This window comes from Cuculus canorus, chromosome 5, assembly GCF_017976375.1.
Source record: "Cuculus canorus isolate bCucCan1 chromosome 5, bCucCan1.pri, whole genome shotgun sequence".
Lineage (NCBI taxonomy): Eukaryota > Metazoa > Chordata > Aves > Cuculiformes > Cuculidae > Cuculus > Cuculus canorus.
In genome coordinates, this window is record NC_071405.1 from 56670954 (window position 1) to 56688340 (window position 17387).

A 17387-nucleotide genomic window follows, 5' to 3' on the forward strand; every position below is an offset into this window, starting at 1 on the left:
ACCCTTCAAAGGCTACCTGTTTTGTGAGAATAAACTATAAGCAGAAAGTGTTTCTGCTTGATACGTGACTTTTTATGTTCCTGCAGTACAACATAGTGTTCTGAGACACCGGTCTTGAGTGTTGGGTTCTGGGAACTCTTTTGTCCCCAGAACTCAAGTACTGGATTCAACCTCTGAGTGAGGTAGAAGTGCTTACGTGCAATAGACATTTTTAAGATTCTTCTGGAAGTTTCGGTGCTGTCTGTGTAGTTAACAAATCAATGTACTCAAAAAGCCCAAGGATGACCTAAAAAAACCTGCTTGAAAACCAGAGCAATCCCCTGGTGCCTGATACAGCATATCTTAAAAGCTAACTTGGTTATGCGACTTCTAATAAGCCTATGTTAAAAGAGTATCAGTTTCAGTGTTTTCCATCAATGCACAGCAGACAAAGCTAAACAGGAACATTAATTCAGCTTTGATGTCTTTCGTTGTCTTGCCTGAGGAGTAACTGCTGTTCAGAGCCTTTTTAAGCAAAGTTTTTTAGCTCACGTTTTAAATGAATATTCATGTAGAAGAAACCACCAATCAAGAAGGCTCTCTTAATGGATTTAAAACTCCTCCACTAAGTATTTAGAGGAAGCAAACTTCCAAGCTGAAGATAAGGAATACCTGTTGTTAGGTTCAGTGAATCACCTAGTGATCAGCTCATTAAATAGTAAGCAAAATATGGAGATGGAAATTTCTTCCCTGTAATAGACTACTTAGATTCAGAGGGATCTTGAGGGAGGACTCTTCTTTGCATGTTTATTAAAGTTGAGGTACATTGATTTTGCCAATGTTTGGAGGATGTTGAAGGATGTGGCTGTGCTGCACTGCTGGTCTCCAACTGACTCTGTGTTCTCAAAAGTCTTTGTCTTGAATAGAGCTTTATCTGCCAAGTGCTATTTACTAGGTGTTCGGCTTAGTCATAGCGAACATGATCCATCTCTTAAAACAATGCACTGAGTGCATAACTTCTGGTCCAAATTTATTGGAAATCACAGGTATTCAGTATTTCTGAAAATCTAGTTCTTGACTTCTGAGTGCTTTGCCTTATAGTTTCACTTGCTATGTGTAGTTCTCAGCAAGAAACGATGAGCATTAGCTTCTTGTTTGTGGATCGGTGTAATGGCCTGTGATGACAAGAAGAAAACACTCTGTGTACTACATGACTTCTTTCTATGGAGGGGTGTGGAATATCTCTGTATCCATGATAATCTAAGGACATAGAGGACTCACGGGTGGTTTATGTTAGATTGACGTCCTGAAAAGCTAGGGTTAGGGTTCAGAAGGCCTTTGTCAGTTTTGAAATAGAAGTGGTAGCTGCCAGAGCTACAAGCAGTTTGAGACCAGTTCTTCAGAGATTAGTTAGCTGCATGTCAAATAGATCATATTTGCAGGAGAGGGCTAAGTGTACCTCTGAATAGAGGCATGGTTTACTTTCTTGGGATTTTTTTTGTTGATGGGTGTGAGGGCAAGGAAGAGGGAGGAAAGGGAGATGGTGAGTATTTGCAGTACTTGTCTGTACAACAGGTGATACTCATAGCCTGTTGCTCAGAGAGGACTTGAAAAAACATCTGTGTGGTGATGCGGAGGATATCCTAAGGACATAAAACCAGCATCATAGCTGAGTCCAAGTCCATAGATTTAGGTCTGCAGTGGCTGGCAATTTTGGTTTCCATGCTCATACCTTCAAGAACTTTGATCCTTAAAGATTGTAGCAGTAGAACAGTGACAGCAGTTACTTTCTGAGAAATGCTCATGTGCATGCTGAGTTTTATTCTAGCTATTGCCTTGTTTTTTCTGTGTGTTACCAAAATGTCTGTCATGTTGGCTGAAATGCTGAGCTTCTGGAAGTGCGAGTGTGGCATCTGGTATTGATGATGGTGTAGCAGGGGATGTTATTAATTCAGGGGTAGCCATAAGGTTCCTTTCTGACAGTGAGTTTAGTGAGGTTCAGGGCTCTTTAGAGGATAGAACTGGTGGATTGGGAGTTTTCTCAAAGTAGCATCTTTAGTTGCAATTGTTTTCTGCTTAGGTTTTTATGAAGATGCTACCGATGCCTACAGGAGTGCATGGCAAGAATAGCATGTGGAGATTTAAGGTTTTCCTTTTGACTGTTTTGCATCTTGACCCTGCACATAAAGGAAAGACACTTGTGATTCTTATCACTTCTAGTGTATGTGCTTTGGGATTCCCGAAGCCCCTGCAAATGCCAGAGTCCTCTACATTGCTGAATCAGCAACTACTCTTTTAAATTATTTCAGTGCAGTAGAAGTGTGCTGCATGTTTCTGTGCAGAGACCTTTGTCAGTCATACCCTGAGCAAAGCACAGTATTAATGAGTGCAGGAAAAGCGTGTGTGTCTTGGAAACAGCTTTTTCATTGTCAAGCTTATCTGTTCATTTCTTTCCCTTCCCAGCTGAACCATTTGTTGTCAATTTTTACTCTGCTGCCTAAAGTAATTCATTTAGCTAGGTTACAGTGTAAAGAAGTTTAAGTGCTATTCAGGTATTAACCTGTGGATCAACCACATCACCTCAAATAGTTCAACTAACTTCTTCTTCTTCTGTAGTTCAGGAAATACAGTTCGTCCCACAAATGTACCATCCTCATCTGTTTTGCTTCTGCACTGCTGAGGCAGCTCAACTGATCTGTGTGTCTCAACCTAGAATTTGAAGCTCCCCTGACCAGGTCCAATGGGGCATATTGGCCCCGAATAACATAGAACCTAAACCTAGATTTTTTTTTTTTCCCCCACTATTTGTTTTCCATTATTTTTAAAAAAATCATTTTAATGTGATAGAAAGTGAGCCGATTGTTGTTTGGGGACTTAATTACTCTTGTCTGGAAATCTTCGGGTGGTGTTAAAGGAACTTTTGAGTGGTAATGGCATCTGGGTTGTGCATGATATTTTTGGGTTGTTTTTTCGGCTTTGTTTTCCTCATTGTGTCCATAAATAAATCTCCAAACTGTTTGTCTCGGGTTTAGCCAAAATCAAATTATTTCTTTAGTGATAGAAACGTCTAAGGTGGTCTCCTCTGCCTTTCTAGTAGGAGGCCACTGAAGAAAAAAGGGAGTACTTGCAAATAAGCCTTTTTGCCTTAAGGCAAAGAGAGATGGTGACAATCGTTAAGGCTTTAGTCATCCTAATGGATTAAGCGGTATTTCTGCTGGGAAGAGCACTTTCCTGCAGATGGCCTCTTTTTTTTTTTTGTGGTTGCCATTTTCGGCAAGTTAGTGCTTTTTTCTTTAATTCTTTCTTTTCTTTTTTTGTCTTTTAAAGACAGAAATGCTGCACCGAAGTTGCAGTGTAAATCAGTGATTTTATTGCTAGATGTTATTTAGTCTGAACCAAATGATCTTTTGTGTTGCTGGTGTGAGCACCAAATAATAAGATAGTCTAGAAATACTTAAATAAGTGAGCAAGTCTACCAAATGCTGCCTGATATTTAAATGTGTGAAGCAGGTGCTGTAGTCTTTTTCCCACCTTTGTCTTGTCCTTATTGTGGAGTTAACTAGGACGGTACCATAGGAAGGGCCCTCTCATTTTCAGTTTTAAATGTACACATTCCTTTTTCATGTGCAGTCCTGCTTTATGCCTGACCTTGTCAGCCCAGACCCTCTTGGGATAGAAGGTTTATCTTAGCCTTTTCTGTTTAGGCTGGTATCCTTCCTATAGTGGAGATTACTCAGGTTAATTCACTGATATGCAAACTAAAAATCTTTGAAGGTTTTTTTCAATGACAGGATAAAAGATTTTTTACTTTCCTCAGGCATCGTTGGATTGTTTGATCATACACACAACTGAGTTTTGGGGTACTGAGGTTCAAATTGTGCAATAAAAATGTGTATTGTTAGTAGTTCAGCTTTTAATTCTTTGTTCTTAGATAGGGCTATAGTGACTCTTCTGTTCAGCTTTTCCTGTCTTGATTTAGTGGTTTTCTCAAAGCTTCATTAGTAAAAATCACACTGCCCGTTACAGACAGTTAGCTCTGCATCATCTGCATGGGGATTTTCTGATTTGAAGATTAAATTTTTTCACACATACTGGCATCACCACAGCTCTGGTTTGGTTTTGGCGAGGCACTTTAAGCTGAATACTGTCCCTTTTCCCTCTGTGATGCAGCTTGTGCTCAGAAGCAATGGTGGCCTTCAGGTTTATAGTTTTCAAGAATTAGTAGCTTTGTGCACTACGCAAGAAGTCAGGAAACCTGGTTTTGTTTCACAGTGATTGGTAGGTCTGTTGATTGACGTCTCTTGCCCTTAAGTTTTTCTGTACCAAGGAATGAGAGTACTGCCTGCTTCAAAAGCCTCATGATTCTTTATCTCTTTGTTAGCTTTGAAATTGGTGTGTTTGGCCTGCTTTCTTAAGGAAATAGGTCTGTGATCGTATGAGCCTTGCCCTAATCACCCTTATGCCTCATTTCAATGAGGAGGGAATTAAAATGAGGAAAGATATTAAGAGATACTATTTTTACTTTTTAAAAAAAAATGAAAATAATTGTTGGTGACTGAATACAAAGGAGAGATCATCTTAGGATATCTTGGGAGAATATCTGAAAAGTTAGTTCAACTGTATTCTAAGACAAGGGAGTTAGTCTTTGCAACATCAGTCTGTGGGAAAGTGTGGCAGAGCCAACTTGGTGAGACCAAAGTTGTGTGTGGAGTTGCATTCAGTGACCTTTACATGGTAATTTCCGTTTGTTTTGTACCTGCTAGTGGCAAAAACTTTATGATCCAGGACTGGACTGGTATTCTGCAAGAGCATCTTGGATCTTGCCACTTTTCGTGTCAAAAGAAAGGCCCATTTTCTTGTTGCTGCTCTTTTAATTTCAGTTTTTGTAGCTTTGGTGAATTAAAGATGCATGTTGCTTTGCTAGAGCAAAGAAGTGAAGTGACTGTATATATATATATATATCATTGGATGAGAGAAAAATCTGTGGCTGATGTTGCTCAGCTTTCCTAATGCAATACAAGAATTGCAGCACAGAAATGTCTGTATGGCAAAATGCTTTGTAGGACTTGAGTATTGGTAGGTGACCACTTATGCATAGACCCTAAGGTGTGAACCTGGACTTACTCTTCAGGAGGACTTACCAGCTTTTAAACTCAGGTTGTTTTTCTGAGGTAACTTTCTCTGGTATCTGTGTTACTTCTGTTATACTGACTTCAGTGTGTGCTTTGTTTTGGAAACAACTCCTTTTGGAAACAGCTTGTTTGGCCTAAAGGTCATCTTCCCATGCCATATCTGGCTGTATTTGCATCTTCTCTGTCTGCTTATCTGATAAAACCTACTCCTTTGTGTTTCACTGGATTCATCTCAGCAGTGTTGTCTCTCACATTCTCTACTCCATACTACAAGTACTATTTCTAAACAGGCTGAATAATGGACTTTGACTGTAGAAAGAAGGAAAATTACAAGGTGATACAGCTAATTTGCTTGTGATTGTTGGACAGTTGCTCTTTACTTTGTATTCTCTGCTTTCTTTCCTTTTTCAACGTGGCTAAATTGGTTTTTTCTTTTCCTGCAGAGCTATTTTACATCTATTAGATCTTATTTATTACTTACATTACCGTTACACCTAGATGATTCATGCAGAATGTGAGAATAGGACACTATTGTGTCTGCTGACTCTCAGAGCTGTAGCGAAGGCAGTCCTACAGCTGATTCTGAGAATGTTTGGGAACAGGTCTGTACTAAGACTGAAACAAACCTTGGACAGAGCTGGAGGAGGATAGGCGTTTTTGTTGTTTTTGTTGTTGTTGTAATTTGCTATTGTTTAATCACTGTAATGACTGAGGTAAGCCCTTAAGTCCTAAAAGAACAAAAGCAATACAAATAACGGTAAGAGTGTGGTAAACTTCATGCCACTGCTCTTGTCATCTTCCTCAAAATACTGAAATTCTGTAGATTTTTTTTCCCTGTGAATGAAGGCAGAATGAAGGGAATACTTTCTGGAGAACTTCCTCAGATACACTGGTGAAGCAACATTAGCTTTCAGTTATTCGATTAGATCTTAAGGGCCAAACCATGCAAGCTTTTCCTGTTACAAGGTCTGGCTGCTCTGGATACGTTAATCTGGTGATGTTTGATGTTCTTTAGGTTCCAGATTCTGAACTCTGTTACCGGATAAGAATCTCTTTTATTAAAAAAAATCAATAAATTATTGCCCTCTTGGTTTGGAGGGAAAGGTGAAGCCACTGTTCACCTTAGAGATTGCCATGCATGAGAGTTTGTTAATGAACAATTCGTTTTTATATTAACTTACATGTTCCTGACTCTAACAGTAAGCAGCAGAAAGAATAACATAGTCTTGGACACACATAATCTTCACCCTAAGTTCCTTGTTTTTCCAGTCTTGGTGGATGCAGCTGATTTTACTTGTATATTTTTGAAAGAAAGCAGGGGTGTTCAGCTTGGCTAACAGTACACAGCTTTCATTTTATTTGGTTTTGCTTTGAAGTCCAAGCAAATACGTCTTGCTTCCTGTTACAGATTCTAGGAAATGTAATTCTTGGCGGGAATTCTTGTAAAGAATAATAGAATGAGATAATCAGAAGCAGTGATGCTAGAATTTAGGAAAATAAGCATGTTGCTGAAAAATAACAATATTCCAAGTATGGCTTGTTTACCTTCTTAATCTTAAGACACTGATGGACTACCTTCACATTCATTGGCACTTTTGGATACATACAGAGGAACTCCATACATTCTGATGTGACTTACCTGCTTTTCAAAAAAAAACCTATCTTAATATTTCTGTGAAACTTGTAATCTACTTTAGAAACAAAAATGTATGCCTGTTAATTGATCTTGTCTTGCGTTTTCTGCTATTGGTTAATTTGGCTCTTTCTGAGTATTTGCTTCAGACTAAATAAGAATTGTGTGTGTTTTTACACACGCAGAATAACTTTCTTCCAGATAAAAGTCCAAGCCTTTCTGTAGTTTTCCAGGCCAAGATTCCTCTTGCTAAGTTTCATTCTGGTTCCTTTTGTGCAGTAACAGTTCCTCAGTTTTGTGGTTACAGAAATGCTGACAAACACAGCTGTATGCAATGGTGTGTATTAGTTAAAGCATTCAATTATCTTTTTCCTTTTAAGGTCATTCTTTCATTAAGTTAGTTTCGCATGCTGCTGTTTATGATATCAACCCTTCCTTCCTTCCTTCCTTCCTTCCTTCCTTCCTTCCTTCCTTCCTTCCTTCCTTCCGTCCTTCCTTCCTTCCTTCCTTCCTTCCGTCCTTCCTTCCTTCCTTCCTTCCGTCCTTCCTTCCGTCCTTCCTTCTGTCCTTCCTTCCGTCCTTCCTTCCTTCCTTCCTTCCTTCCTTCCTTCTCCCTCTTGAATTACCCTCATTTCCCAAGGACAGTGTCTGTACTGCAATTCATTGTCAGATTTGTAGTTTATCCAGAGAAGCTATACAATGGTTTTATTTAATGGTTCTATTTAATGTTGTCATGCATGCTGCTTTTATTTTATTTCTACCAAGACACTGATCTTCTCTCAGTTTTAATGGCCACTGTCTGTTACCAAGCTAACTTTTGAATAGCCTGGGTTAAGGTTATGTTACCACTCAAGCAGTCAGCTTTTAAAAAAGGATGAAGTAACTTCTTTGTTTAGAAAAGGGGAGAGAGGAGGAGAGAGAAACACTTGTTTCAGGTATAGCTTTTTTCCTGCAGATTCTGAGTGCCATGAGACTACTTCTTCCCTCACTCCACTAGCTGCCAGTAGAAATTGATTTATTTACATTACTGGCGCTACCCTTGGATTGAAAGCCTTCCATTGTTTGGCTGAGCTGGTATTTAGTTAACACTTGAGGGCTGCCTGTGTGCAGCATATTCAACTACGGAAATGACCATATTGCACATAACTGTCCATTCTTTCCCCCCTCAACCTCCGTCCAGCTCCAGCATGTGTGTTTGGATTGTAATGTTCCATCTGTGGACTAAATATTTCTCTTAATCATACAAGATGATTTTTTCAAAAGCTGAGAAGTGCTTGTGTCTCTCTCTCTCTGTTGCTTCCAGAGCTGATAGGCAACATCAGCATTCCACAGCTGGCTGGGTGAGCCAAATTTGGAAGCAGACTAAATCCCCAGAGTAGTCTGGGTCTGGATTCATAAAGATAATACTTCTGGCAGAATGAGTACCCATCTTGTTCAGAGGTGCCCTTTTAGCACCTTCAGATTTCTCACTAGCTGTTGTGGTCTGTGTCTTTGAGAGGGGAGTATTGTTTTAGTCTGATATGTAAGTAAACTTCTTTAGTAACTGCAAGAAAGTGTTACCTCTGAAATTCCTTTGCTGGAGCCCAATAAGGAGCAGGCAGAAGTGGCAGTTCAAACATGAACAACGTATCCAAGCATGTCTACTGCCCCACATAATCCCGTGTGAGAAAATCCCAAACTAGCACAGGCTAGAGGTATAGAGCAGCACCATGATGCAACCAGGAAAGTGGGGATAATAATTTGAAGACCAAACATGCTTAAACACAGATCTCTGCTTCTTCTCTTCTCCCTATCCCGAAAAAAAAAGAAAGAGTAAAAGCTCTGGTTCTGATTAGTTTCAAAGTCTTTAGAGATTCTTGATTTAGACATCCTCTTTAGTACTAATGAGTGCTCGTTTAATAATGTAAAAACTGACATAACTTCCCCCAGCTGCTTTCTTGGGGATGGATGGCTGAGCTTTTTTCCTGCAATTTTGATAGACGTGGAATACTTCGGGCAATTATTATTTCTTCCTAAAGCCAGCACGGTTGTTCTGTAATCAACTAAATTTTATAATAGAGGATAGTGACGTCTTGGGATTCCTCAGTTCTACATACTGCTGCCATAGGCACTGCCTGCACCTGGAGACAGGAAGAGAGATTTCTCGAATTCTGCATGTCTTCTGTTTGTGAGCTAGATTCCTAGCTTTTTCCGCTGAGATGGAGCTGTGAGCTGCACTCCCTCCATACCCCTCAATCATATTTCTGACCATAACATGTCTCAGATGTTATCTCATAGAAGTAGAAAGAAAAAAATGTTTCGTCTCCGTTTGGGTCAGAAAATGGATGTTTGGGAGGAGTTGATGTCTGGTTGTCTCCCTTTGTCCCCACCTAACTACTGATGCCTCTTTTGGTAGCTTGTTAAAGTAACTGCACACTGTTTTCCTTTAACAAACCCTTTCAAAGAGGCAGAGGGGCGGTAAGCAGGATGCAGCAGGTGGAGAAGACAGAAAAACACCGTCTTGTGATGAGTGCAACAAAATGCTATGCTCGGAACTATGGAGTAGTTTAGGGGGAAAGAATTGAGGCAAATGGGGAAAGTCGTCAGCCTATTGGTCTTAAATATGAATGTGTGACAAATGGCTATTTTAGCATTTTGTTCTCTATCAGCGAAACTTAGCCCACTGCTTTTTTTAATAGTGTGGGGATTGATTTTGTGGAGTTTTTCTTGTTTTACCAATTCTTTTTCCTTTGAGCCGAATATTCAAGGAACGGCAGCACAAACTATTTCCGTTACATGTGTGGCCGAATTGTTTAGAGTGAGGGTACTAGGTAAGCAAAACTGTGGGTCTTTTGAGGGGCCTTAGCTGTGCTGCTCCTTAATTATAGACTTCTAATGTATATGGTCGTAATTTCTGAAGTTCTAGTCTTTCTTACTTCATTTCATTTCTGAAGTAAAATATTCTTTTAGTGCTTTGTTACACTAAAGTTACTGAAACAAAATACAAAATTCAGCTTCAAAGGGTGTTTTCATTGGTAGCATTGACTGCTATAGGAGCTTAATGAAACATCTGTAAGCAGAATGGGAGCTGGTTTAATATTACACTAATATTACTATAAAATATAATCTCAAAATATTTCGGGCAGGAAATAATAATAGCAACCACGGAAACTTTGATTGAAGATTTGTAAGGATGGGGTGTCTATCAAGCAGGCTTACTCACTTGCAGACGGGAGAGAATTTCAGATTGCAGTTTAGACTGAGGAGGAGAACTGGTAATAGAACTGGTAATGAGAAGAGGGGCTTAGTCTTTGTGCAGTGATGGCCTCACCTTAACATTGTGCGGTTGGTGCCTATGTGTTATGGTGTTCTTATCTGAGATGGAGACCTTGTCTATGTTTTTACAAAAATTGACCTTTCTTATCCAAAAAAAAATCTGGGTTTATTTCTTCCATGTGTTTTGGGGGTTCAGGTTTTGGGTTTTGGTTGGTTTTGTTTGGGTATTTTTTTTTTTGTTTAATTTTTGTTGCAGTTTTGGTTTCTAGTTTGGTTTTGGGTTTTTTTTCAAGGAAGTAAAATCTTCCATGGAAAATTTTTTTCACTTCCATCAACGTGTCAGAAGTGGGGGAGTGGGGAAAATAGTCATGTGTGTGTGTATGTGTTAGGGGAACTTTTTTTGGTTGGTTGGTGGGGGTTTTGGGTTGTTTTTTTGGGTGTTGTTTTTTTTGATGCCTGACTGACTATTTTAAGTTGGCTGAGTACTTCATTGATCTTGATGAACAGAAACTAGGGCTGATAGAGGGGAAGTTAAATCCTTGTCTCTAAGGTTATGGTTTATAGCATTATATTTTCTCATGTTTTTATTGAAAACCATTAACACTATTAAGAGAAGCTCAACAGCTTTGCCTGGGAGGAGGAGGATGAGCACACATGTGAGAGAGCAGGACTTTTCATGCTGGTATAGGTGTACAGAATTTTTGGTGCCTAGCTTGAAGTTCTTACAAGTTGGGTGTGAAAATGTGGCTTCTGTTTCCTTTGTGGCACCTTGGCATTGACTGTTCAGTTCACAAAGTGCATGTGAGTGGCAGCAGCGAGTTTCTAGTGCGTTCATTATACAGAGTCTTATATTTTGTTTTTGGTTTTGTTTAACTCTGGCTTAGGAACAATAGTTTTTTTAACTTTACAGTATCTCAAGGAATGATACATGCTTCAGCCTGCATGGAGTGTGGCTTCTCATCCATGGGGAGTGACTCATTTTTCACAAACGTTGGGGCAGAAGGCTACATCAGAAAGTATAATTCATTAAAATCTATGAATAAGCTTCCATCTGTTATTTGCAAATTCTGTGCTGGCAAGTCTTGTCTGGTCCAGGAGGTGCATGAAAGTCTTAGGTCTTAATGAGATGTGACAGAGATTGCTCAAAACCTGTTAATGAAAGGTTGAGCTGTGGTACTACTGTTTAAGGAGTTTTCAGTGATCACTGAACAAAAAGGGATTAAATTTCTTCCTTCTTTGTCTTCCTTTCTATACACACAATCATTTCAAGTATAGGGATTGAATTAAAATTTAAAAAAGTGTAGGGATTGAATTTCTGTTTCTAAAAAAACCAGAAAGCCCATACAATGCAAGTTGAATTTCAGGTATGCTTTGATTAACTTTAGGTTCCTGGATGAAACAAATTCCAAATTCTGTTATTGTTTAAAATAGAGAACCTGGAAACTTGTGATCCTTCTTTTTGTCTTGTGTATGTCAATGAAAACTGATAGAAGTACTCCACCTTTGATCGTAAAGCCTTATATGGTACAAGGAAACTCACTAATTCAACCATGTGAGAGTTTTAGGTAATAGTGTCATGGAGTAGCATTGTTGTCTTGCCTATTTGACAATATTTTTAGATGAAGCAAGTTTGACATTAGCTAAGTGATTTATTTTAGCTTTTTTTTGCAATAATTTGTTGGTAAGATGGCCTTTTATATAGGACAGATGGAACTGATGGTAGGGTTCAGGCATCCGCTGATGCCCTGTAGAAGTGTAAATAGAAGCAGAAGTGAGATAATATTCAGAGTATCTACTGTTGGAGAAAATGTTGTCCAGTGCCAGAGCAAAGTAAAAAAAAAAGTTTGGACTGGCTGGATTCAGGCACCAGCTGAACAAAAACAGCTGAGTACTGGTAGGGTCTGTCTCAAATGCAGACATCCCGCAAGTACAAGAATAGCCTTTTAAGGCTAAGGCTGCTCTATGAGACTTTGCTCCTGTGCAGGAAATGCATTTGTTATTAATAAAGCTACCTGCAGTCTTTAACTTTACTCTTCTGAAGACTTTGTAGTCTTAATATTTTGATAGTTTGTCATTCAGATTTTGAATCAAGTTTATTCAGAAACCAAATAAGATTGTAGTTTACTGGGCTTGTTTGTTTGAAATGATTCAGAGTCGGACAGTTCCATCTTCAAGTAGTTCAGTTTGTATGCATGGCCCAACTCACTTAGTTTCCTCTGTCTTTTCTCAGTTCGCTGCTCCGCTATGGTGGAAACCTCTCCCTTCAGAGTGCCATGAGTGTCCGGTTCAACAGCAATGGAACCCAGCTGCTAGCACTCCGTCGGCGCCTTCCCCCCGTCCTCTATGACATCCACTGCCGGCTGCCCGTCTTCCAGTTTGACAACCAAGGGTATTTCAACTCATGTACTATGAAGAGCTGCTGTTTTGCAGGTGATCGTGATCAGGTAATAAGCAAGCAATGCTGTCCTGAGTCTCCCGAGTTTCCATGACTGTTTGAAACTGCCTCTAAGGTTTTTTTTTCTGATCCAGGAGGTAAAACAGCAGGCAGGACATCTGTAGAACTGTTCAGAACTGTTTTGCAATATAGGCTCTGAAGGAAGTAAAACATATACAATAACATACACATGATAAACTTTACCTCTTGTTTGGTGTGATCAAATACTTACTTGGAAGGTGATATTCACAAGAAAAATATTTGCAGAGGCTTTTTAGATCTAATTATTATGAGTTTAGAACCATGAATAGACAATACTCTCGTCATATGATAAAGATGCATATTCTTTTCATTTCAATATTGGCACTGAAGTGCAGCAGAGGCAATCCCACAAAACATAAATATTGTCAATTTATGGAGTTATTGATTTGTATTTCAAATTATAATGTTTTTACTTTAATACTATACTACTGGAGCAGATTATGGGTCTTCATAGTTCAGAGTCAGGTAAGTGGTGATGACGAGTGGTTAGGAAGGATTAGGTTAACTTCACTGATACAGAACTGTGTCTTTGTACTAATCATGAAGAAACAAGTCACATATAAAATGACTAACATCACTCTGTATGGTTCTAGATCTGGATATTGTCTTTGGACAGCTGTATTTAATAACCACTAATATTGTTCCAGGACAAAAAAATGTATTTTCAAGCCATAATAGCATAGAAATAAGAGCTGAAAATGTCTTTGCTGTCATCAGTAAAATTCTAGCAGTCACAACTTGGTCATTAATTCTGCTGCTGTTGCTGCAGGAGGCAGAATTGAGCTTCTTTAATATTGCAAGTAGGAAATACGTGTACATCACTGAACTTGAGTGGTGTTGGAGTTTTACATAGCTTTTGTCAGAAGGAGTGAGAAAATGCAATAATGAAACCAACTTTAAAAAAACCCCAGTTTATTATAAAGAATGGGTAGATGCATGTATTTAAGAAGGAAACTGCTGATAATTTGTGATCCATTCTTTAGTCAGCCTAAAGATGACACTCGTCTCTGAAAGTCAGAATAGACTTGTGTACGCTCTGACATATAGTCTAGCTTCTTATCTATTACTGAAGATCTAGATAAACGCCTTAGTGTCCATTTTGCTTTCTAAGCCATTTTCTTGTGGGTAAGGTATTATTTTAATGAGAAGAATGTGGCTGTTCTGTATCAGGTTGATGCAGTGCTTCAGAAGCCTCATTTTTTAAAGAACTTAATATTCTTTTGGCATAATGGACTTTCTGTTCAGGTAAGTAGCAGCACATAATGCTACTAACAAGTTGGAAATAAGAGCAAAAGATATTTATACTCTCATAAATGCAGTGAACAGCTAATAGGGAAGATGAAGTTCGACATGGACTACTAGATATCGAATTTGGCATTTAGGTACTTGCTCATACCCATCCCCTACCTCTAAGGAAAAACAGTACTGAAGTTGCAGAAAATGCCAACATATTGCCCAACTGTGTACATCTGAAATTGTCCAGTAATGGTCAAATTCAGCTGGTTAAGATTATCAATACTATGGATAGTCCTTAAGAATTGCCTTTTCCAGAGAACCCAATTCCAGTTCCAGGGTTCTCTAGAAAAGAAGATTAGAGTTGGAACCTGCTGTAAGTTACACAAGATGAATAAAAAGAATTGGCAATGCTTTTTGAGTTTTGCCCTTCTATACAAGCAACGTGTTTTTGCTTTTTGGCAAGTTTTGTGAGTATGAATGTATACAAGACTCCTTCTGCAAATCAGAATTCATAAAAAAAGAAAGAAATCTGTTTCAAATTTTATCTGGTTCCAGCCTTTTCTTCCATCTAATATTGCTGTGCTTTGCCTCAATAAAGAGTGTGTTTCATTCAAGTTCTGTGAAAAGTGAGCTTCATAGAATTCCCTGCTTGTATGGCCTAGTAGGATGAAAATTTTGTGTGGGCCAAGGCTTGTTTGAAGGGATCCAAGGATAAAAAAGTTGTGTTCAAATTATGAGTGTCACTTGCGGTAGGAAAGCTTCTTCAGAATTTTTCTCTCATCACACCTCTGATTTTCTGTCTTCAATTTTTCTCCACTTTTATTAAACTGATGAGACAACCTTTCTTCCTCTTTTAAGCTGTCTTTAAATAGTTAGGATTTATTACTTCATAGAGAGCCTGGCAATTTATAAATGTGACTCTCCTGTGTTTAAAAGCTATTATGTGTTCTCTGCACAATTAGTTCATCTGATAAAATGACATTTCGATATTGTAAACCTAACAAGAAAGGGATATCTATAACTCATCAGTGCTTAGAATGCAGTTGCATTGAAAAAGCACACTGCTGAAAGGGGGCAGCCTTTTGCATCCAGCAGAGATGAGGCAAGACCTTTCCCTGATTCAATTTCCTAACCTGCTGGCAGCATTTACTTCTCTTTTTTGGGGTGTTAGTGAATTATATTGGCACTCAGAGGGCTTTGGCAAGCATTTAAGTGCAGTGTAAGGAAGGGATCAGAGAGTAGGTGAGAGGTGTGGAGATGGCCTTTTAGCGCTGTGAGGCCCATCTCCTCACAAAACTACAGCTTTGGCTAATCTTTCTGTGATGTTTGTACATGGAAAATGGTTTACTCATAACAGAGTTTTCCTGTAAATCCTGACCCATCGGGGTTTAAAAAAACACAAGTGTTAGTATCTTAGTAGTTGCCTTCGGAAGTTTGCCGTAATACAGTGGTGAAAATCTACAGAGTAGGTAAATAATCCGAAGTTACATATGGAGCTGTTGGATTCTATTATGGCAAAAATGAACAGATTCTGAGCTATAGCCACACAACTTAGGAGTTTTCTTGGAGATCACCCTTGTATTTTATGAAATTAACTACTTAAATTCCCTTAATGATCAGAATGTGTTATTCTTACTTTGACAGGGTATGTGCGTTAAAGTAATACAACTTCTTTGCACAAATAAAACACAGACTACTGATTGGGGAACAGTTTGAGTGGTTTGTTGATGGCAGTTAGGCTCTCTGTACTATTTTTTCTCAGTATTGTCTCTTTAGGGCTCACAGATTGTGACATGTACTCAACAGGACTTGAATCCCAAACTTCTGACTTATGGCTCTAGAGGGGAGCCTGTTACCAGCAGGAGTACAGTGAACTGCATACCAACTTGTTTTATTGGAGCATCTGTGATGCAAATAGACTGAAACCTCTTAACAAAGAATGAAATACCATTAATGCTTTAAGAACAAAACTCAGGAAGATTGACCTGTTAACCCCGGTGTTGGGGTTTTTTTTTAAGTTTAGAAACAACACGTTCTGAAGTGTGTAGATGGTTTTGAGTTGTTGCGGATATTTTGGGTGTGTGGGTGTTAGCGCACACTAAGTGATGGGAATCTTGGAGGATGAACAGCTTTTGCTTCTTTTTATGTTGTTGCAAACTGTTGTTTTCCTCCAAAAGCATTATTGTCCTAGTCCTTGTGAACCTGATTTGAAAATCAGCGATTGATATATTTAAGCATTTTTCCTAGAAATGTCACATTCAGACTTTCTTAAAATTACCGAAGCTTGAGAAGCAGTGTTGAGCTGGTGTTTTACTTGCATCCGTTTATAATTGCCTTCACTTACTCCTCTCAGAACTCTGTCCATTTCATAAGTTTAATAACTTCATTTGCATGACACTGATTTTTCTTTTCTTTGTAGGACAGTTCCAATATTGGTAGATAAACATGTTCAAGATTGTATGTCATTTGTGTTATCCAGGAGATCACCCAAGTCATGCAGCTGTGGAAGGGAGGAAGGATAAGATAGGCTAGGTGGATCAAGCATCAGTCTCAGCTGCCTTCTCCCTCAGTTGGCTATAGAGATTTAAGTGCAAGCAAAATCCATCCCTCTGGTACAGGCCTCCAAGCCCAGAATTTGTTTATGTACCAAACTCCCATTGGCTTTACCCTCATGTGCACAAGTGTTTGTTTACATACAGATCATAAAATGTGTGAGAATCTTGAGTTGTTTCAGGGTACGGGTGGGTTTCCATTCTTCTTGTCAGCATTAGAATGTTGGAGATGTTGTTTTCAATGATAAGGATTGTTGGTTGATAGGCTGGTATGGGAAATATCTTCTGGGATCTGAGGATACAGAGGAAGCATTGAAGGACTTCAGGTACCCAAGTGCATTTTTAGATGTAAGGAGCCTCAGAGGCTGTGGAGATGGGCAGCAGCTAAAAGAGACCCATAAAACTCTACAAAACACGTGCATCCCCCACTCCAAAGTAAAATCGACTAAAAGCTTTTCTTGATCAAGAATTGTTGCCTGTGTCAGTGATGAATGCTATCAGCTTATTCTTTTTTCCCCACTGTGCAGATAATGTGGGGTTCTTGTTTAAGGCTTGTAGCTGTAAAACCAACTGCTTATTGCCCACTTTAAAAGAGGAAGGGGGTGGGGAAAAATAACTCGTACCCTGTGAATCAAAGAAAAAGTGTCTTGACTCTGGCATGCCCTCAGACATTACATCACCACTCAGCCTTTTCTGTTGACATTACACTGGTATAGGAGAGTTTCAGGAATGCAATGCTCTCTGTACTGCAGACTTCTCCCAACTCCCTATAAAGTTACAGCCTTCACTATGTTGCAGTCTGTGTGCTAAATAGCCCTGGTTAGGGACAACCCAGTTTTCAGCAGGACAGAATTATTAAATGAATGTAACCATTCCAAGAACAGGATTAGCTGTATAGGTGCGAGGGGTCTTGTATGGTTGTGTGTTGCCTTTGTGAAGAAATAGAACTTTTATTCTGTGTTCTTCTTTTTTGTCATCAAACTTAAAGACCATTTATCTTGAAGTAGTGCTTACCAATTAAAAATTGAAAAGAATAAAGGGAATTAGTCTTCTAAGGAATACATTGTGAGTTTCCTCTGCAGTGAAGACTTCATAATGAACAGTAGCTTATTGCAGTCAGCATT

At 38.9% G+C, this 17387-nt stretch overlaps 1 protein-coding gene across 1 annotated transcript in view; it reads left to right on the forward strand.

Moving 5' to 3' along the window:
* DCAF5 (DDB1 and CUL4 associated factor 5) overlaps positions 1–17387 on the forward strand; it is a 73821-nt gene that overhangs the window by 28767 nt on the left and 27667 nt on the right. The window contains exon 6 of the mRNA XM_009564888.2: positions 12230–12443. Coding sequence (XP_009563183.2) covers positions 12230–12443 — 214 coding nt within the window. The remainder of the gene's footprint in view (positions 1–12229; positions 12444–17387) is intronic.